At 38.6% G+C, this 22,206-nt stretch overlaps 1 protein-coding gene across 8 annotated transcripts in view; it reads left to right on the top strand.

The window, feature by feature from the left end:
- Positions 1-22,206, top strand: part of CSNK1G1 (casein kinase 1 gamma 1) — a 186,633-nt gene that overhangs the window by 145,969 nt on the left and 18,458 nt on the right. For 7 of the 8 annotated variants that reach the window (XM_046653440.1, XM_046653435.1, XM_046653436.1 and 4 more), the window contains 6 exons: positions 1,892-2,043; positions 3,909-4,143; positions 8,561-8,646; positions 10,737-10,821; positions 11,096-11,244; positions 11,886-11,993. In XM_046653440.1, the coding sequence (XP_046509396.1) occupies positions 1,892-2,043; positions 3,909-4,143; positions 8,561-8,646; positions 10,737-10,821; positions 11,096-11,244; positions 11,886-11,993 (815 nt within the window). Of the gene's footprint in view, positions 1-1,891; positions 2,044-3,908; positions 4,144-8,560; positions 8,647-10,736; positions 10,822-11,095; positions 11,245-11,885; positions 11,994-21,782; positions 21,926-22,206 lie in introns of all 8 variants that reach the window. The other variant, XR_006887481.1, reaches the window with a different exon arrangement.

The raw sequence follows: 22,206 nt of genomic DNA, 5'->3' as shown, positions 1-22,206 counted from the left end.
AATAAACTGAAGAATGAGTTCTTCAAAACAACAAACGGAAAAAGACACTTCAAATTAAATCCTATTTCCTTTTGTAGATAGGGAGACTCAAAGCAACCACAAGGACAATTTGATGGATATTTATGAAGCTAGCAGGAGCAGAATATACTATATTAGATGATGCGAGCTGGGGATGAACATATTAAAACAGTCAACTTGTTCAGGATTTAGATGGAACAAGATGGACTGATGCAGCATGTGAAATAGTTAAACACATAGCAATGAATTGTACCAACTCAAGATATAAAAGACCTGTCCTGGAGGGAAGGATGGGCACATTGGATTAAAGTTTTAAGTGTTAGATATGGTTTTAGTCCATTTGTGCTGCTGTAACAAAACACCACAGACTGGATGGCTTATAAACACAGAAATTTATTTCTCACAGTTCCAGAGGCTGAAAGTCCAAGATGAGGGTACCAGCATGGTCAGATCCTGGTGAGAGTCCACTTCCAGGTTGCAGACTGCTGACTTCCTGCTGTGTCCTCACATGATGGAAGGGGCTAGGGAGCTCTATGGGGTCTCTAAGCACCTCCCAAAGACCCCACCTCTTAAAACCATCACATTGGACATTGGGTTTTCAGCATATGAATTTTGCAGGCACACAAACATTCAGATCATAACAGATATAATCATGGCTACCTGTATCCTACCTTGTACAAATAAAAAGAGAATGGGAAGATTGAGAGAATTTTGTTTTCTAAAAAACTTTTAGGCAGGGCCGGGCCAGTGGCATAGTGGTTGTTTGCATGCTTTGTGTCAGTGGCCCGGGGTTCACTGGTTTGGATCCCGGGCGCAGACCTACACACCACTCATCAAGCTATGCTGTGGCAGCATCCCACATACCAAATAGAGGAAGATTAGCACAGATGTTAGCTCAGGGCCAATCTTCCTCACAAAAAAAAAAAAAAAAAAAGCTGATAGGCAGAAGGAAGCAGTTATCTGCAGCATATACAACTGTAGACCATGGTATACATAAATGTGTGTAAGATAGAAATGTTTCTACTCTAAGAGACCAGATTTTTTTGATGTTCTGTAGTCTCATTCGTATCCACTGTTCACATGGTGCCATTTAACACATATGTACTGAGTACCTCATATTTACAATACACTTTAAGGAGGAAATTCATTCACAAGTTGCCACTTAGGTAAGAAAGTCTAGACTTTGGCTTCTTAGAGATATGAATTTCAAATCTGGGGAAAACCCAGCCTTGCTTTTTGTTTTTTTCCTTTTCCTTTCATAATTACTTATCAGTAACCAAGCCCTGTCTGTTGACTTTGCTCTAGCTGATAGAAAACAGGAAACTATAGAGCCTCTCTGTGAGAAGAGGGCCAGGCTGCACCCTCTGTGACCTCGCCCCTTCAGTCTGAGTTCTCCTTGGGGCAACAGTTGCAAACAGCTCCACGCAGCTCTGGCAGTAAGCATAGGGAGTGCAAATGAAACCAGCTAATGCAGGAAGGTCTGTTAGCCTGGCCTTTGAGCTGAGTGAGCCATCTTTTGAACCTTTTATGATAGTGTACTTTTGGGCATCCTTGGGGGAAAATAGTTTGCACTCTGGTTCAGTAATGGATTGGGGACCATTCTCTGTTTTATACAGTGGTGGAAATGCCTTTGGCACTCTCGTATTAAATAACAGCTTATTTGGACAATATTGTGCAATGACAGCCATTTCCACCCATTATTAGTTCCCTTTGAAGCTATTGTGCTCAGTTTAAGCTCTCTTGTGGGGACTATGAAGGAAAATAGAAATCTCACAAATTCTGCTTGCTTTATGTCTACTCAATGCTGATGCAGCTATCTCATATTTTGGTCTTATGTCCCTCACTCTGCACCCGATTTCCCCTCTGCTTTCAGGTGAAGGTCTCCCGCAGGTGTATTACTTTGGACCATGTGGGAAATACAATGCCATGGTGCTGGAGCTCCTCGGCCCTAGCTTGGAGGACTTGTTTGACCTCTGTGACCGAACTTTTACTTTGAAGACTGTGTTAATGATAGCCATCCAGTTGGTAAGTTGGCATTCCTATTCTGCAAGAGGATAGGTGAGTCCCCCAGCCACATCCTCGTGTCCCTTTAGGTGATTTACCAGCTCTAGTGACACCTACTGAATGTATACTCACAGGCTTGATGGCATTCTAAGACGCTGGCTGGGGCAGAAAGGGTTAACCCAGAGAAGTCACTGCATCTGCTGTTTGCTCTATTTTAAGAATTTGCACCTTGGAGCAATACCCTTGCCCTTAACTGAAGTGGAAGTATATAACTTAGATTAGGGAGAAAGAGGGTGATTAGGTGAAGTTGTACAAATGCAGGTAATTTCTTCAACGTTTTATTCATAAGTTTTAAACACATGACTGTAAGGTTTTGTCATGTTCTCCCCCTCGCCTCACAGTCACATCCAAGAAAAGATTGGAGATGTAACTCACTGCCCTAACAATCAATTCTAAAGTTGTGTGACCAAGAACCTGCCTTAGTTCTCTGGCCTCCAGTTGTCACAGAGACTGACACAGCTGAAGAGGCAGCTCTTTCAACTCCTACCAAATTATACACTAGTACCAGTTTAAGGAGCAGTCAAGACAGTTCCTTTGAGTAGTTTGTCAGCCCCTCAGGAGAAGAATGCAAATGCATTTTTATTGGTCTGGAATGACGGTCTTACCCACTTACAGTAAAAACTTGGGAATGTTAGAAAATTGACCTTGACTTTTGAGTCCAAAATTCAAATGTCTGAGCTTCCCTTTCTATACTAAGTAGAAAAGCTTTGTAGATGGAAATGAACGTAATGAAATTTGAACTAATTTTATGGTTGTGTGGGGCTGTATTCATTTTGACATAAAAGCTGCACTCCTACCCCTGCTGCTAATTAGCTCTGTGATTTCAGTCCAGTGTTAACTCCTCTGAGCCTAACTTCCCTTATTTCTACAGCAAAGAATGCTGGGTTAGGGACTTCTGTCTGACTGAGGAGAGGAAGATGTGAGCAGGAGGTGAATGTGGCAGAGCCAACTGTCTTCAAAAGCCACCAACGTATTCTGATATCCTGTCTGGGAATACTTCTTGCCTCTCAAATCCTTACTTTCTGACGTAACATAAAAACACCTAATTCTGGGGCTGGCCCCGTGGCCAAATGGTTAAGTTTGCGTGCTCCGCTTCGGCGGCCCAAGGTTTCACCGTTTGGATCCTGGGTGCGGACATGGCATCGCTCATCAAGCCATGCTGAGGTGGCATCCCACATGCCACAACTAGAAGGACCCACAACTAAAAATATACAACTGTGTACCAGGGGACTTTGGAGAGAAAAATGAAAAATAAAATCTTTAAAACAAAACAAAAAAACCCCCACCTAATTCTATTCATCACTTGCAAATTATAACATTATGTGTATATTATCATTTTGGCTGAATTATACTTATCCCACTTTTTTTTTTTTAAGAGTTTTTTTATTTTTCTTTTTTCTCCCAAAGCCCCCCAGTAGATAGTTGTGTATTTTTAGTTGTGGGTCCTTCTAATTGTGGCATGTGGAACAACGCCTCAGCATGGCTTGATGAGTGGTGCCACGTCCGTACTCAGGATTCGAACTGGTGAAACCCTGGGCCGTCGAAGCAAAGCGCACGAACTTAACCACTCGGCCACAGGGCTGGCCCCCTCACTTTCTTTTACCTTGGTATTTGTTATGTATATATTTATATCAGAAAATATTTTCTGGCTTATAAAACTAAAGTGACTTTTATAAGAGTAAAGTGACTCTGGGTGGTGAAGAAGAAATGAGTTTTATTTTCATTTCAGTAATTAAAACCTTGGGCTGATTAAAGAAAATGTTTTGACGTATTTTTCCAATAAACTTCTTTAAAGAGTATTTCCATCGTTGGTTTTTCTCTTTTAGCTTTCTCGAATGGAATATGTGCACTCAAAGAATCTCATTTACCGAGATGTCAAGCCAGAGAACTTCCTGATTGGCCGACAAGGCAATAAGAAAGAACATGTTATACACATTATAGACTTTGGACTGGCCAAGGAATACATTGACCCTGAAACCAAAAAACATATACCTTATAGGGAGCATAAAAGTTTAACTGGAACTGCAAGATATATGTCTATCAACACGCATCTTGGCAAAGGTTTGTTTATTTTCTGCTCCATGAAAGGGGCTGGTCATTAAAACAACTCTTTATTCCAATAACATTTTTGTCCCCATTGTGCATTACAACTTGTGATTCTTATTACTTCACAAGGTGAGTGATTTTTGCACTTGAGAAATTAAGATGATAAGTTAGTGACTTTCCCAAGAATCCTATTGACAACTTAAGGGTTTTTAATTCTTGTACTGTGTTTCTAAATGGTTAGTTTCTCAGCAGTGTGGGTACTTGAATTATTGTATTAAAGTGATAGCGTTTTAGTAAGTTTAGTTATGAATTTGGTATTTACATACATTACATTATGAATGATCCCATATATGACAGTCCTAAAAAGGACATCAGGCTGTTATCTTGGGGAAGAGTGCTTCACTAAAACATGGACTAGGCTTCCGTTCACTGTGCATAATTCCATGACTATTTCAAGGAACAGCCTATGTCTTATTCAGTGAAAATGTATTTGCTTTTCCATGAGCCTTGCATTTTATTCAGGATAAACATTTTGCACAAATTTTGCTAAAAGTTCTAATCAAGGCAAAAGGCCTTCCTTGTTAGAGGAGCTATTCCAGGGGAGAGTATTTTCGAGAAACACCTAAGCAATAGTGGAAAGGCCAAGTAGTCAGGGCCCTGGGCCCCTTGCCAGCTTCTCCAGAAAAGCTTCCCTTTTTATCTGTTTTATATATTGGGCTTTCATGGAAGATTCTATTTGAAGAAAAGGTTTCAAGATGATTGAAAAAATATATTTGAAAATCACCACCCTAGAGAGTAGACTCTAAACAGAATATTATCAGGTTTCATATTCCTGAACATAGCTAGTTATATGAGGTGTTTAAATATTAATGAACTGTTGTACACTAATAAGTATTTTAGAGACTAATGTAAATAGCTACAAAGTTGAGGAAACTGCACAGTTATTCAGGTGAGGATTCTAGTATTAGTGAAGAGTAAAAATGACATTACAAAGTAGTGTGATACAACTTGAGCTGAAATCATCAATGGTATCAGAATTTTTTCAGTAGCCACGTGGAAATCAGCACTTACCTAAATGTAATACTTTAAAATTAGACTAGAAGGTAGTCTGCCGTTTATTATTGGTGTCACTTTGGACAAGTTAATCTCCTGGAAACTTATCTGTATTATGAGAGTAATATTTCGCACGGATGTTTTGAGGGTTGAAAGGGTAATATATGTAACATAGGTCTCTTACATAGTACTCACTATTCCCTTCTTCCTTCCTTTTTACAAAGAGACAGACTGTATCGTTAATAGTAAAGTCATGATTATTTGGTTTAACTGACCGGCTCTAGAAGCACTAGCAGGCTCTAATGCCTCCTTCCTGGGCTCAGCAGTTCGTGTTCTGATTTTATTATTCTTGTCAGGAAAGGCAAGAATAGACCAGATTGGTATCCGTGTTACGTTTGCATAAAGTATAGTGTAATGGTTAAGAAAAAGGCATGCTAATCCTAGTTCTTTCACTTCAAGCTATGTGATTTTGATTCAATGACCATCCTCCCTAGCCTCAGTTATCTCATCTATGACATGCGTGTGATAATAGTACCTTATGTCATAGGGTTCTGTGAGAAAATGCATGAAAGGTATTTAGCATAGTGCCTGGTAATAGTATAGACTCTGTAATGGTAGTTACCATTCATTTATTCTACAAAATACATTTTAAGCATCTGCTGTCACCAGACTGGGTTCTCTCGTCTCCTGGTTTAGCCTTTCCTGCTGGAACTTTGAGTTTATCTCCAAAGTTGGACTTCCTGGGTTCCTAAGTTTTTTAAGTCAGATCCAACCGTATTTTGTCCTCTCCACATTACAGAGAATAAATATAGATGGGTGTCACATGCCCTTTAAACTCCAGCCAGGGTCTCAAAACAGAGGTTTTTATAGAAATTCTAATCCCATTGGTTTTTGAATGTATATAGCATCCTTTATGTTGTAATGAAGAAAAAGGGAAGTGTATCTTCAAATGACTGGGAGAGAATTACCTATTAATTTAGTGAGGACGAGAACAAGGGAAGAAGCTTCCTAAACCTGACATTACCACATCAGATTGGCCACCTTCCCCCTGATGAAGCCCTGATTAATACAGCCCATTTTATATTCTTTACTGGTTGAGTTAGGGTGAATATACTAGGCACCTGGCCCCTTTCCTTCAACAAAATATATTTGACCTAAAATCAGGGATTGGACGCGTATAAATCAGGCACATCTTTCCGATTGGTTGAAAGCAAGCTTTTATGGTGTGGAAGAATTTTGTGTCCTTCTGGTCTCACTGGTATCAAAACCTTTCTTCTTTGGAAATGGAAATATGCTGCATGAAAAAAAGGGCGTGTAGAAATACTGAATTGAGCAAATGTGGAGTGTTCAAAGAAATATGGAAATAAAACATGGCTCTGGTTTTCACTCTGATTTTTTTCTTGAAAGGCCCTAATGGCTTAAATTACCATGGATTGTTTAAGAATTTTAGAGCTGGAAAATGACTTTTCAGATTATTTAAATCAACCACTTTATTTTCAGATGAGGAAACTGAGGCCTAAAGTATAGGTGATTTGTTTACGCTTAATTTCATGGATTAAATTAATGGAAAAGATGGCCCAAGAAACTATTGTTTTTCCTATTATCCCATGTACCACAGCTATTTTTTATGGTTTTCAGTATTTGGAAAGTTACTTTATTACTTATTCCAGTTGGTTTAAATGTGTGATTTGTTTATTGTTTTTTGATTTTTTAAAAAATCTCATTTTATAATGGCCTTTGCTGTAAAGCGAAGTTGGGCTTTTCACTGTAGTTCTGATCAATATTGAAAATGTGGAGAGTTTGCCCTCTAGTGCTCAACTAACTAAAGTGCAACTGTTTGTCCAGTGAATTTTTTATTACCAAGGGGCCTCTTGTTACAGGAAGTGGATTTAAAAATGGAAAGATGATGAGTAGGTGTGATAGTAGTGTGAGAAATGCAAGGTGTGCTTTCTTTATCTGCCCTGCTTTATAGGAAGCCTCAAATCACCCTGTGTGTTTTTTCTTTTTTCATTTGTGTATCTTTAGGTTGTTAACAAACTCTGTTTTTATCAAATGGCTTTTGTTTTCAATAATATATAAAATTTATTGTAAACTTCGGGCAAGCCATATAGACAAAAGCTTCTGATGGTCTTGCTGTTTATTTCATTCTTTTTAAGATTATTCAGTTGTTGTGCATCAACTCAATTTTATGTTATTTACCTCTCTTGTCAGAGTGCCTCCCCTTTCTGTTAGTGACCACCTGTCCAGAAACCTCCTTCAAACTGCAAATTTAGAAAGCTGCCTTTTGTGTCTTCATTTACTCTGCAGAGTACTATTCACTCTTCTTCATGCAAATTTCCCATAATTGGATGCAGCAGTTAAACATGTTGTGCTTTTCTATTTTGAATTAGCTGAGTAGCTTTCCCTGCCTCCCTGACTCTCTTAGCTTTTATTTTCTGCACAAGGAAAATACAATCAAGTTTAAGGTGACCCCTTGGTATTGCTTCCATAATTTCTTTTGATAAAGCCCCAGACTTGATTCTGAAAAATAAACACTTAAAATGTCTGAGATGACCCATAATTGGCAAATTAGAAATGGAGGAGTGTACTACTTATTGTTAGCCTGACAACCGAAGAATGTAGAGGATGTTTTCTGAGATGAGGTTATGCTTTTTTTATTAAGTATTCTTCAGTTCTTTAGCATCTTAATCTTCCCAATTAAAAGGAAACAAAGGGAAACCCAGCAACTTGTTTTACATGGTAAGCTCCCAGAATGCAAGGATACTGTTTTATGTGCCAGTAAGGGCACCTTAGTAATAAATTTTAAATTTTTCTTGAGGTGGCTATGGGACGTGGACAAGTGGAATTGAGCTGAGAGATTATGCATTGATATTCACTTATATCAAACTAGACTTTGTGTTAATTTTTATGATGAATAAAAAGCAATAGGCATTCTGCAGCTTGCATCTTCTCAGGCCTAGCCAGAATGGACTGTTTTAACAGCTTCAGCTGGGTAATCTGCTGCTCACTTTCTGTGATGGTAACCAAAGGGTAATTGTAGCCCATATACTGGACATAACATTTCACTTAAATTATCTTACTTTCAAGAAGCTAACGGCGTTGAGTGAGAGGTGGTTATTCACTTTTTAGTAATTTGGACTTGGTTTTAGTTTAGGATTGTCTCTTTTCACTTGGTATTTCCTTGCTAATGACCCATCTAGTCAAAAGAGTACACATTGGTTTTTGGTTTTATCTAAAATACTCTCCTGGTTTAGATATACAGAGAATTTGTAAGCAGAGCCTTTCCAGAGCAGAAGAGTTTCTGAAGGGATTACTTGGTTTGAAGCCCTTTCTGCTTTAATAACTGCAAACATAATGTGTGATCTGTCTTCCCTTTTAGAGCAAAGCCGACGGGATGATTTGGAAGCCCTAGGCCATATGTTCATGTATTTCCTTCGAGGCAGCCTACCCTGGCAAGGACTCAAGGTATCCTTGAAAGTGCTCAGCGGAGGGCTTTGTTTCAATACTCAGTTGTTAATGAAGAGGTTGCTGACTTGATGTCTGTAAGAAGCACAAAGGGGAATATTGGCTACAGAGATGAGAAACAGGAACTCTTTACGTCAGCCTATATTGTAAATGCTCACCTGGGCTTTGGAAGCTCTGCTTTTGCTCTTCTCCCCCTTCTGAATCCTTCCTTGTTTTGGGGTTTTCCATAATCTCTTCCCTCATTCCCTCCCAGCCTTGGCAGTGCTGCTCTTCTCTCTATGTCAATGTTCTTCCTCCACTACCATCAGGTAGCAGGCAGAGTGTTCCCAGTGTGTTGGGGAATTTCTGGAACAAACTGATGACAGCAGCTGCTACACATTTTACCAGAAGACCAGCAGGGCTAGGTGTGCCCCTAAGGGGAACTGAAAAATATTTGTTCATCCTATATAGGCCAAGGGCCCACCAGAACTAAAATGAAAATTCAGGTTTAACATCCCTGTTTAAGTGTTTTATTGAATAAATGCCTGTGCAGACAACAGCCATTCACCGTGAAACTTATAAATAGCCTTCCTTAGGTAGGTGCATTTGTGTCAAAGTTAACTATTAATTATAATTATAACCATTGTAATTACTCTCTTCCTTTGGCTATTAGACTAGGAAATGGTGAGCTTCTAATCCATTCTAAGTCCTATCAGATAGTTAAGTTGAGACATATTTTTGAGGTGTAATTTATTTCAACGTGTTAGTATGAAAAGAAAATCAGTAGCTTTGGGTACTCCTATACCCCCTCCCTCCCTCCAGAAGGGCATAAGGATTCATTTTGCTGTACTTTCTAGGACATTGTCCTGAAAATTAAGAGATCTTCCCCTTCCCTTTGGGTAGATTTTATTTCTTTCCCCTTAAATCCTTCTCCTAACATCTACTCCATGGTCTTCTCCTAGTCATGTGTATCTTCTCGTTGATATTGACAGCTGTCGAAGAGTTTCACACCCTATTTGCTCACCATATAGCCAAAGAATGCATTTATTTATTATTTAATTGCTTGAAACTTGCTCGCTGTCCATGAATCTTTTTAGTGGTAGTTGTAGATCTAAAATTTCTCCAACTTACTTTAGAACATTTGGGCTTAAATTTGAGTGTAGCAGGCTAGGTAGAGCCTTACAAGAATCGCTTGAGACGACATTGTTGGTTCAGGCTCCAGGGAGCCCTCTGTCTACAGTCCTCAGCAAACCAGACTTGGCTGCTTTGAGGCACTGTCATATATCAAACCTGTCTGTTTGCCATCCCTGTATCACAGATAACGTTTTTCCCTTTGGAAACATGTTGTGGAAAGACCTTTTTTTCTGCCTTTGGTTCTTTTTTCTATTCCACTTCACAATAAATATGCTATGGAGTCATCTATCTATCTGCCCCCACTTTGATTAGCAATATTATTCTTTTTTTTAAAGATTGGCACCTGAGCTAACAACTGTTGCCAATCTTCTTATTTTTTTTTCTGTTTTTTCTCCCCAAATCCCCCCAGTACATAATTGCATATTTTAGTTGTGGGTCCTTCTAGTTGTGGCATGTGGGATGCCACCTCAGCATGGCCTGATGAGCGGTGCCATGTCTGCACCCAGGATCTGAACCGGTCAAACCCTGGGCCGCCGAAGTGGAGCACGCAAATTTAACCGCTTGGCCACGGGGCCAGCCCCCGCAGTGTTTTTAATCTTATCATAAAGCTGATCTAAGAAGAAGGCTGAATCACTTTTGAACCCCTGTGGCCATGGGTGATTAATAATCTGCAATTTTGAAAATATTGCCACATGATATTTTTATTTTCTTATCCTTACCACTCATTTCATTACATTTGATGGTGTTTATCTGATTACAAAATATATTTGCAAGTAAAACTTTCTAGAACAGATGTTTTGTACATATCTAAATACATCATCTCTACTACATTTCTTATTTATTAGTGTTAGAGAGAAAAAAATTAAGACTGTATAATAAATCCTGCCAGTTTGAAACAACCATTGTGTCCCAAATGTATTGGACCTCCCATACTTAACACCTCTTTCCAAAGAACTTTCTCTCTTTACTCTCTACAGGCTGATACATTAAAAGAGAGATATCAAAAAATTGGTGACACCAAAAGGAATACTCCTGTTGAAGCTCTCTGTGAAAACTTTCCAGGTAGGATGGTAAAAGGACGCTGCAACCAATGTAACTGAGCTTTGAAGTAGTTAGAGACTATGACTTGGTATCTCTAGATAAGGGTGTTCTCCAGAAAATTTACATTTCCTTTTATTGTTGTTTAGACCAAGATCGATTTTATCACTTTCATTTGGTCCATAAAGAAAACACCAGTGTCAAATAGTCTGTATGAATATTCCTTGCTTGGCCCAGACCTTCTCCCCATGGGAAGCATTCAGCTAATGAGCATGACCTTTCATCTCTTTCCTAACAGAGGAGATGGCAACCTACCTGCGTTATGTCAGGCGATTAGACTTCTTTGAAAAACCTGACTATGAGTATTTACGGGCCCTCTTCACAGACCTCTTTGAAAGGAAAGGCTACACCTTTGACTATGCCTATGATTGGGTTGGGAGGCCTATTGTAAGTATCCTCTTTTTACTTCCTCACTTCAGACCAGCACTGCCTCACCCCTTTAACTTGCCAGACTTTCTGCTTAAATCTGTGGAAAAAAACACTCCTTTGACTGTAGACTTTACATTTACAGCCTTTTTGGGGTGATGCCATAGGTTGTTCTTACTAGAGTTAGGAAGCAGGAGTAACTTCTTCGTATGTTTTTAAGATTATGACCAATATGTCCTAAGATAATCGGAATTTAAGTCAGTTTTTAAGAAGAATTTTCATTTGAATGATCTATAAGCTGGGGCTGCTGCATAAGCTGCTATGGTGCCAAATAGACTTCTGTAGGAGTGGAACCCAGCACCACAGGAAACTTTTGAATTTGCTCTTCTGGCCGGGGGTCCACAGGGCCTGAGAGCGTGCTAACAGACATGACTGCAGGAATTTTTCTAATTTTCAAAGGTAAGCTACTCTTCAGTGAACTATTGCCTCCCTTTTGCAGATCAGCAAACTGAGAAAACAAGAAGACTTGAAACTGCCCTTGGTGGCTGAAAATAATAATTACTATTATTCTGTTAGAATTAGAATTAGAATGATGCTGTCCTTTGCAGAGGCATTAAGTTGGACCTGTTTTCCCCATGTGACTTTTTGTTACATTTTTCCAGCCTACTCCAGTAGGATCAGTTCATGTAGATTCTGGTGCATCTGCAATAACTCGAGAAAGCCACACACACAGGGATCGGCCATCACAGCAACAGCCTCTACGAAACCAGGTATGTGTTAGACCTTCATTGTGTCAGACATTCTCCTTCTTTGTGGCTAATATTAAAACCTAAATTCTTCAGCTTCTCTGCTTAAGTGTATATATAAAAGTTAAAGACAAAGGGCTTGCCATTTCTCACTGGTATGGTGTGGCATTCTAGCATCCTTCAGGGCTTGTGTAATGGCACTGAGATGTGGCCAGGTGCCTTCCATGAAGCAGCCACTTTAGAGAATCTGGGTCTGTCAGAGTCTGTTGGCTGAAAGGGGCAGTCTACCACAGGCCCAGAGGACCTGCGGGACAATAGGATGTGCAGCGTAGCCCACTTTGGGTCTCATCTGCAGTCCAGTTTGGAGCTCTCACCAAACTGGTTTTTCCTTGCTGATTAAGAGGGTTGGTTAATTTGGACTTCCAGCTGATGTGGGTGTGAACTGGCACCTCCACCCTACCTCTGTCCCCGTACCCAGGTTAATTCTAGGGCACAAGATCCAAGATGGACCTTGTGAAGACTGACCTTTGCTTTAGGCCACTTCAGAGAAGGCCATGTCATTCATCCTTCATTGTTCATGGTTTGGGAAACTAGTGGTCTGGATGAGAGGCTTCTCTCAGCCTTAAGACAGAGGAGGCAAACATAAAAAAAAAAAAATCAAAACATTTGACAACATTTAAAGAAAGGGGTAACTGGAAAGTAAATATGCCGATTTTTATCTTTATATCATATATTGTTAAGAGTAAATTGAGGACCCCAGTAGATAAATAAGCAAAGAATGATACATAGATAGACACACACACAATCATTATCATCTGTCAAACTAGTTTGCTTCCCCTCACCCCTGACCTCACTTTTCTATATTCACAGACATTTTTACAATAAAATGCAAAAACACTTATCATCTCACAGATGCACATGTGACAATACATAGGTTAAAAATAGTATTTTAAAAGTATATTACACAAATATAGATAGAATCACCAATAAGTACATACTCTTGGCAAAATATGTGGCTTGATGGGTAAGGAAAAAATGTTTAAAGGAAGGAAATCTATGCAATAGAGAATAGATAAAAGAGAGAGTAGGTAGGCAAAAAGATGGGGTTTAGCAAACGGTGTAAGTTAATTGGGTCCATAGTTACATACTTTAATCAAAGAAGTTGGCTAAGAATTATAGTTTGACTGACTTTTGACTTGACAACAGAATATTGTTGACTTCTGCAATTGTGCTCTCCTACCCCCTTTTTAAAAAGTATAGTTGAGTGCGCAGTTAAATTGACACTCTCATACATTGCTCTTGACTTTGAAAATTATTACAAATTCTCTAGAAGGTAATTTGGTAAAGTTACTGTCCTCTCTGATAGAATAATCTTACTTCTTATTCTTACTGATTAGTCATAATGAAACAACCCAAGAATAGATTCAGTCATATGCGTGGAACTGTTACAGTGTCATTTGTAGCAAAGTTTTAGAAATGATCCACCTATCCAGTTATAAGGGAATGGTTATGGATCCAACCCAAATTCTTTATTGAATAAACTGGGTTATAAAAAGGTGAATTGTAATGTATTTATTCGGGGGAATATTATATAGCCACTTAAAATAATATTTAGGAAAAGTTGTTGCAACCTGAAAATGTTTATGGTTTGTGTGAAGAAATCAGAATACAAAGTTAGAAATACCTCCTTATTTCCTCTCACGGGAAGGGAAAATGAGAAAATCAATGGGAGGAAATAATGCCAAAGTATGAACAGTAGTAGTGTTGAAAGTGGTAGTATTGTGGGTAATATTTTTCCAAACAATTATATAATGAAGTTAGGTTACCTTATAATGAAAAGTGTATATAAATAGAAAAGGTATGGAAAGAAAAAATTATTTAAGTAGTTAGTCAAGTTATAATCAACATATCTGCCTGCTTTATGTTTTTAGAATATTTTAAAGCTAAAATATGTTTCCTTTAGTTTCCCTTGCCTTTTCTGTGTCAGTGAATTCATAATCAGTCCTGCTATTTATTTAATGAATTTTAAAAGTGTGGAAAAAGAGAAGATTGAAAACCTAGATTGCCAGGGTGAAAACTGAGGTCATATTTAGTATCTAAGTAAAAGTACAGTGAATTTCAGTGTACTTTTAAGTGAAAGGTCATTACACCAGCATATGTAATTAGGAAACCTCATCTGCAAGGTAGTAAGCTTCTTTTTGAAGAGTTGAATCTTGAACGTCTCTGATTTTTCTTTCCTTTTAGGGCTTTTAGTATCCCATGGCCGCTAAGGAATTGAAATTCCCCCACATTAATGCAAGTTTTAGTCCTCCTTCCCAGCAGGATTCTGAATCCTTGCTGGGTAGAATTCTTTCTCCATTGTGCACTGTAGGTAAATGGGTTTCTAGTGTCTGTTCAGCCTTTATACTGTATCTTAATTTGTGGTCTCATTGCTTTTGTTCCATCTTTTGCATTATTTTGTTACGCTTTTATTTATTTAAAAAAAATTGCAGCCAAATACATCCCTTTTATGACTAGGTATTGCAAGCAGTATGACTTTTTAGACTAATTCTTTTCAAGTCTTGAGTCAGCAAAGGAAGAAAGTAAAATCTCTGCTTGAGAGAGATTGAAAGGTATTTACTTTAGGGATGGCTAACCTTTTTTCAGCAACTTTGACTCAGTAAATCTAACTAAGGACCTGCTGCATGAAAGTGTGTCCTGGAGATGCCAAGAAAAGTATGTAAGGAGTTCTGATCCTCAAAGAACTGACAAGCAGATAAGCCAAGTAGCCAGATAACTATAACACAAGGCAGAACAGATAAGCATCCCAAGTCGCAAATTGTTATCGTCAGGGATTGGAAAAAGGAAGCATTTCATCTAGTCCAAGCATGACGAAGAGTTTCATGAAAGGAGATGTATTTGAAATCCTCTTGGAAGACTTAAGTGGAAATGAAAGAGACATTCCGGGCAAAAAGAAAATATGAGCAACAACAAATTACAGTCATGCGTCACTTAGCAACAGAGATACGTTCTGAGAAATGCGTCGTTAGGTGATTTCGTCATTGTGCGAACACCATTGAGTCTGCTTACACAAATTTAGGTGGTATAGCCTGCTACACACCTAGGCTATATGGTACTAATCTTAAGGGACCACCATCATATATGTGGTTTGTCATTGACTGAAATGTTATGTGTCACATGACTGTATCTCGTTTCACTTTGCTAGAATATATGGTGTGAATAAAGGAGACAAGGCTAGGAAAATAGGTTGGAACCATTTCATGAAACTCCTGGAATGCTAGGCTGGAGAGTTGGTACTTAATTTCAGTTAGGAATAGGTACTAAAGGGTTTTGAACAGAGGGGTGATATGATCAAAACTTTCCTTTAGAAATCTTTTGGCACAGAAGGTGGTAACAGCCTGGTAGCCAGCATAGAGACCAATAAGAGGACAGTGAGTTCCCTTAAGAGGTCAAGAGGGGCTAGATGGGTTATAGTAGTGAAAATGAAATGGAATTGAAAAGTGTTACAGAGATATAATGTACCAGAATTGGCAGCCCCCATAATATGCCAGGGTTGAGGGAGAAGGATAAGTTAAAGCTGTTGCTGAGATTTTAAGCCTGGATAATTTGGAAGCAGGTGTTAACTATTACTACAGATGAGAAAGTTGAGGGAGAAACTTATTTGGAATTTGAATTTAAGCATCTTGAGTTTTAAATACTGGCAGTACATTCCAGCTGAAGGTAGCTAGCACACAGAAGATAGCTCTCAAAAGAAAACGAGAGAGATATTTGAAAGTCAAGGCATGGAGATGATGTTGATGATAGTGCCTAAAGAGTCTCCTTATTCTGGGTAAATCTACCTATCAGTTGTGTGAGACTGATGATTAATAAGCTGTGTTCAGTGCCATACATAGAGCAGGAAGAGAAAGAAGAAGGGCTCAGAACTTGGTTTTAGCTTATCTTGAGACTTTGGCTATAGGACATTTAACCTTTTGGGGGACCTCAGCTTTCTCAAATGTAAGCCTTGTAAGGGCTGAAATTTTTATTTTCTTCATTGCTGTACCCTTAGCACCTAAACAATATGTGGAATAGGAGGCACTGGATAAATGAATGAATGAATGAATCTGTCAAATGAGGAGCTGAGATGAAATCAGATGTCTGTTTAAAATATAGATTTTTGTTTATCTTTCCATGAAAAATAATTTTTAAGCTTTTCTTCCCATTTGTTTTCTCTTTCCACAAAGAACCATTCTGCCTTGTTTGGCAGCCAGAGTAGGGGCTGCATTGTCTGCTGAAGGGGAAGGGTGCAAAGAAACACAGCAGGCTTCTTGCTGCAAAGTCAGTCCAGGCAGTTGTATTAGTTCTTCTCCATCACAATGAGAATTTTCAGGGGAAATTTGCTTTGCGGTCTAGATTGGCAGTGTATTGAATTGAGTACTGTTTGGTTCCTAGATGTAATAGATCCCAAATATGGTTCCCAAAGAACTGCATTTAAACTCACTATATTGGATCTGTCTTTTAAAACTGTTTTAGTATCAGATGCTCAAGAACAACTTTTTGAATGTTAATTTTACCCAGCTAGAAAATGATAATTAAATCATGGGTTTGGATAGAATAAATATCCCTAAAAGCTAGGTCCATTCAGGAAGATCCCAATGGATTAGTCTTTTCTACCATTTTACCCTTGGTTTTTGTCTTTTCCCAGTTCCAAAGATAGTAAATCTTGCCATGGCTCTGGTTCCCCTCTAAAGAACTCTGCATTACTATTCATCAGGAAGGGGATGAAAAATTTAATAGTTCTGTTTATTTCTACCTGGCAAAGCTTCCCTTGCAGTCTCCGATCAAATTCGATCAGGACGTGGGTCCTGCCAATATCCAGAGATCTAATATTGGAGGACAGTAGGTTGTACTGTCAAAGGTTTTATTCTGTGTTTGTTCAACACACTAAATATAGAATATTGCGTTGACTAGGATGTGCATGCAGCAACATGCTTCCTGCTCTTTCAGAACTTTAAGCTTGTGACAGTCCTAACTCAAGTAAATGCTACACAGACATTTACTACATGGTTCGGCAATTTTGATAGTTTCCTTTTTCTCCCATTGACCCCTTTTATTTGGTAGGTTTTCTGTGGGCATATGAAGAAGGGATATTTGGCCTAGAAAGTTAAGGAGAACAGATCTGTTTTGAGGTTGAAAAGAGTCAGATTGGCCATCAAGAACTATTAAACTCTACTGGACGTGGTATCCTACCCCTGATAATATTGACTCCCAAAATGTTACTTTTTTTTTTTTTTGAGGAAGATTAGCCCTGAGCTAACATCTGCTGCCAATCCTCCTCTTTTTGCTGAGAAGACTGGCCCTGAGCTCCCATCCTTGCCCATCTTCCTCTACTTTATATGTGGGATGCCCACCACAGCATGGCTTGCCAAGTGGTGCCATGTCCGTACCCGGGATCCGAACCAGCTGGGCTGCTGAAGCGGAACGTTCGAACTTAACCTCTGCGCCACCGGGCCGGCCCCACTTACTCATTTTTATATGCACAGTATATGTTTAAGGGAAAGAGTTTTTTCTTTGTAATTTTTTTACTAGATGAAGTGTTTGCTTGCATATTCTCCAGTTTGACTAGGCAGGAAAATATGAATCAGAGATCAGTAAAACTGATCCCTCATCCTTCCAGAAGAACGATATTTAAATTCAGTACTTTATAAACACACGAGAAATAAACAACAAATCTTAAAAGGGTCAAATCATATTTAGTTCTGAAGAAGATGTGCCCCGCATAAGAGAGTAGTTCAGATTTGTTTGTTTGTTTGTATCCAGGCTCCAACTCCAAGGGATTAGATTTAAGGAATATGTAGCCTTAGAAAAATATGTTGTGGCTTAGAGCTGTGGTGCTTACGAATGAAGCTTGTTATAAGCTTAGCTTTTCCAAAGGAGAAATTAGGCCAGATTGCTAAGTAGCCAAGATGGTCAGAGATCTTCATAAAATAAAATCTTTATTATTTTTTTTAGAAGTCCAGTAGCCTTAAAAAAAAAAAAAAGGGCTGATTAATTCTCTATTCCCTTCCTTTCACAGAGTACTGCTTTATTTTCAGCAAGGTTCAGACTTTGCTGGTTGAAGGGGCAGAGGAGTTGCTTGGAGATAATTTGCCTCCTTCTGATCTGTGTGTAATTTCCTAACTTGCTGCCTGCTGTCTAGCAGGAGCTCAGGTGTGAAGATTGCACACTGGCCCTGCCACTCTCCCGCATAGAGCTTAATGCAGAATGGGGCTTTCCCTCCTTATTTCTAGGACCTTAACTCCAAGGGGGACATTGAAACAAACAAGTGCAAAACTGAAATACAGTCCTTTTCTTAGCGTCTCCCATCTTGTCACCTAATTGCTGCTCTCACCTCTGCTTTTAATTCCAAATTAAAAGTTTTCTTCTGTCTGTGTGCATTCTTCAATATTTTTTATTTCAGCAGATACCCTGTGTCATGAAGCACCTCCTCGTAGGAAGGTGATTCTAGAGTAACCCTATCTTAGATAAGTCGTCCTTCCCTAGGGGAGGTGTCTTATACCATTTTGAATAAGAATAGGGCAGGGTTTGAGGAGAGAGTTCCAAACCTCTTGGATAGGTCCTGTGATTTTTCTCAGAGCTTCACAGAATTGATACTCCTGGCTCTCTGGGCCTACATAATATTGAACTTGGGAATAATCTTTTCCAAGTTGTTACCAGCGATTTTCAAACATCCCTGATATTTGATCAAGTTTGTGGAATACAGGAAGTCACTGTTTGCACATGTGACAAGGTTGCAAGAATAATCCCTGTGTGGCATAGGAAAATAGGTTCTATTTCATGAGTTTAATGGAAGTTTTTAATTTTGTTAAAGTATACATGTCAATAACTCTGCCAGCTTTTTTTCATTTCACATCTAAGGTCTAATATACTCCCTCAATTTTTTTAACATGCTCCCTTTATCGTTCTTCCTGCCCCATTCTTTCTTCCTCCATCTTAGCCCTACTACATTAAAAAAAAATTCTTTTTGTCTTGGTAATCTAGTGTATCCATTGCTAACCTTTTGGTACTATTCAGTCTCTAGTCTTGTTAATTATAGTTGAAGACAATAATTATATAATGAGGCCTAGAAGACTAACATGGGAGGCCGAAAAGATCTGTATAGGTGGCAACTTTTAAAGTCTTTGGGGAGCTGTAAAGTGAAATGGATAAAGTTCTTTGTAAATGTCATCAAAATTAATTTTTCAAAATACCTTAAAGAATAGGATTGGTGACTTGTTTGCTACAGCAAGAGAAAGATGTTTTCCTGCCTTTTGCTTCGGAACAGTAGCTTTATCTCCTATAAGAATTTGAAGTAATTTTTAAGCCAATAGATGGGTGGCATCTGAGGTGTTTTCAGACTGTTTTCCTGCCCTCTTGTCGTTCTCCTTACTGTCTGTCCATTCATCCCTGCCAAATGACTGATGGGAGAGATTTGTTTCCCCTGCCATAGGCACAGGTGGTAGTTTTGACTTTGTACACCACGCTTCTGTGTTTTCCCTTAAGTATTTTTTGTTAGTTTTGCCTTTGATTTATGCTGTGCTGGATTGCTGCTTTCTTGTTTCCACATTCTCCTACTGGATAGTAAACCAAGCATTTCCACGCAGGTAGTGCAATCACAACTGAAGATTTTAAAGCGATCCCCCAAGGAATTTCCACTACTTGAGATTCCTGCTCCTGCCTTTGGGGATTTACACACTCCATGTGGACCTTTGCCTTTCAAGTAATGCATAGAGATTGATTTTGCTGAATGACTCTTCTGCCCATGGACGTTCCTGATTGCCTTTTAGATAGATATGTGTGCATGAGTGATCTTTAAAGAGTGAAGGGCTTACCTGCCTCTCTCTTTTACTGGTTTGCTCAGTGTAACTAGCTCCTGTGCTGATTATGCCTAATCATAACCCCTGTGTACACAGTATTGTCTAGAATACTTTTCAGGGGAAGGTACACTAGCAGAATACTGTAGTTGTTGACATTCCTTGGTTTCATCTAGCTCCTAGGCACTCAGTCGCTTTCTGAAACTGGCAAATGACCTTTTCTACTACAGCAACTTCTAGATACCAGTCCAAGCCCTTAAATTCCAGAAAAGAATAGCCATAGAGTTTAACATTACAGTGAAAAGTATTTCCCAACGTAATAAACCAACAACCCCAGGTTCACGTCTGTCACTTGGTTTTGTTGGTTTCGGTGAATATAGAAGGCATTAGAGGGCAATAGTATGGCACAGTGTGTTCTTCATTTGTCTCAGTAGAAGCATTTATGAACTAATCTGGAATGTTAACATTATTTTTCTCTCTTTAAAAGGTAAAAAGTACATTGATTTTAGGATGGAGATGGAGTGTAACTTTTAGGCCTTTGAAAAATGGCTTGCTATTTTCATTTAGACAAAAATTTTAATTCTTTCAACAAATTACTTATTTGGCTAGAATGGATATAAACAAGTACACAGCCCTGTGAATCAGACAGTAGCATCAAACCAGACTTCCGATATGTATTTTAGTAAAAATGGAAATAATCATTGATCAGCTCTCCAGGATTTTGTTAAGCTTAAAACCATATAAGTGGAGCCAGCCCCATGGCCAAGTGGTTAAGTTCACTTACTCTGCTTTGGCGGCCTAGTGTTTCACTGGTTTGGCACCTGGGCGCGGACGTGGCACCGCTCATCAGGCCACATTGAGGCGGCAGGCATCCCACATGCCACAACTAGAAGGACCCACAACTGAAAAAATATACAACTGTGTACTAGGGGGAGAAAAAACAGGAAAAAAAAAAGCGTATGTTATATGTACATTTCTTGCCATTTTCAAATTTATCTGCCTTAAAAACAAATGCAAAACAGAGAGCATGCATAAGAGAAGTAATTGCATTGCACATATATCATAGAACTCAAAACACCACCAAATGGCTTATAAATGTCTGGATATTTTTTAAGCATTTAAATTTTTTGAGAACTGACAGTTTTGTATAGTAGTTTAGGAGCTTAAATATTCTACTTAAATGTTATAAAAAATCAAAAAGTCCTAGAGAGAACTGAAGAAGCTATCACTAGTAGATATTAGTTACAGATATTACTTATAATATTAGAACAGATTTATTCTCAATTCTCTAGTAGCGAGAGTAAATGAGATTAAGTGCTCTGAGGATATGATAATGTCAATAAGTTTATAAAATAGTTATGATTATGTTATAAACCACAGTCTTATTTTGGAAAATGAAACATCTGAGCTTCTGTTGACAGATATAATTGGAGGGGAGGATATTTTGGGTAGCTTTGATTCTCTCAAATGTGACTAGCAATAAAAAACCAAAGCCCTCTTTTGTAAGAGTATGTAGCAAGCAAGTTAATACAGCTGCCTTGTTACAGAATATGCTCATTCCCTGAGGACTGTCAGAAAACATGATCCTTCATAGTGCTGTTATCCATGTGACTTCATATTCCATTAATAAAGAAGATGAGTAAGTTGTAGCTCCTGTATGAGGCCTTTTTGTTCTTTAATGGGGAAAGTCTTTTTGGTGACTTATAGATGAGCTTTAAACAACTCTTGTCAGTGAGATACAGAATGGGGAGAGTGAGTATGGAGCCTCAAACCACTACTTGTTCACTCTCTTTCTTTTTTCTAGAATACAACGTTTGTAGCGATGAACATTTCTAAGATTTATAGCATCTTTACTGGTTTTCATGTAGAGCAGCAGTATCACATCCCGACCCCTGCTGCTGTTTATATCAGCAGCAATTAAAATTTGATTTACTAATCCCTCGTTGCTGCCTCTCCAACTCCTCATTTTTCATTTTTGTAGAGCCTTAGGACTGTTACAGCTGAGCATCATGATGTTAACACCTCCTCAGCCATCTGGCACAGGGGAAGAGGCATCTAAACAGATTCTTCAGAACAAAAATCACATATGAGCAAGATCAGAATAGTGTGAGATCTAAAAAACAGGTAAAGAAGGAATGAAGAGAGCCTGAATGATAGCAAAGATGAAAGCGGAACTCAAAAAGATTTTGAATTGAAAGCCTTCCTTTTGCTGGGAAAAGATCTGCCTTTTGCTTTCCAGAAGAAAATAATTCATAGTAGTCATATCTAAATTTTTTCTGATTCAAGTCTAGAGGCTGTTAGCTAGAAGAATCAGGGAAACATTGTAGCCTTATTTTTCCCCCTATCTTTTCATAATCTTGACTGGTGAACCTGCCTTTGAAGAGATACTTTGTTTATTCTTTTAG

The sequence above is a fragment of the Equus quagga genome, chromosome 2 (assembly GCF_021613505.1).
Source record: "Equus quagga isolate Etosha38 chromosome 2, UCLA_HA_Equagga_1.0, whole genome shotgun sequence".
Taxonomy (NCBI): domain Eukaryota; kingdom Metazoa; phylum Chordata; class Mammalia; order Perissodactyla; family Equidae; genus Equus; species Equus quagga.
This window is presented reverse-complemented; position numbering and strand designations above follow the sequence as displayed.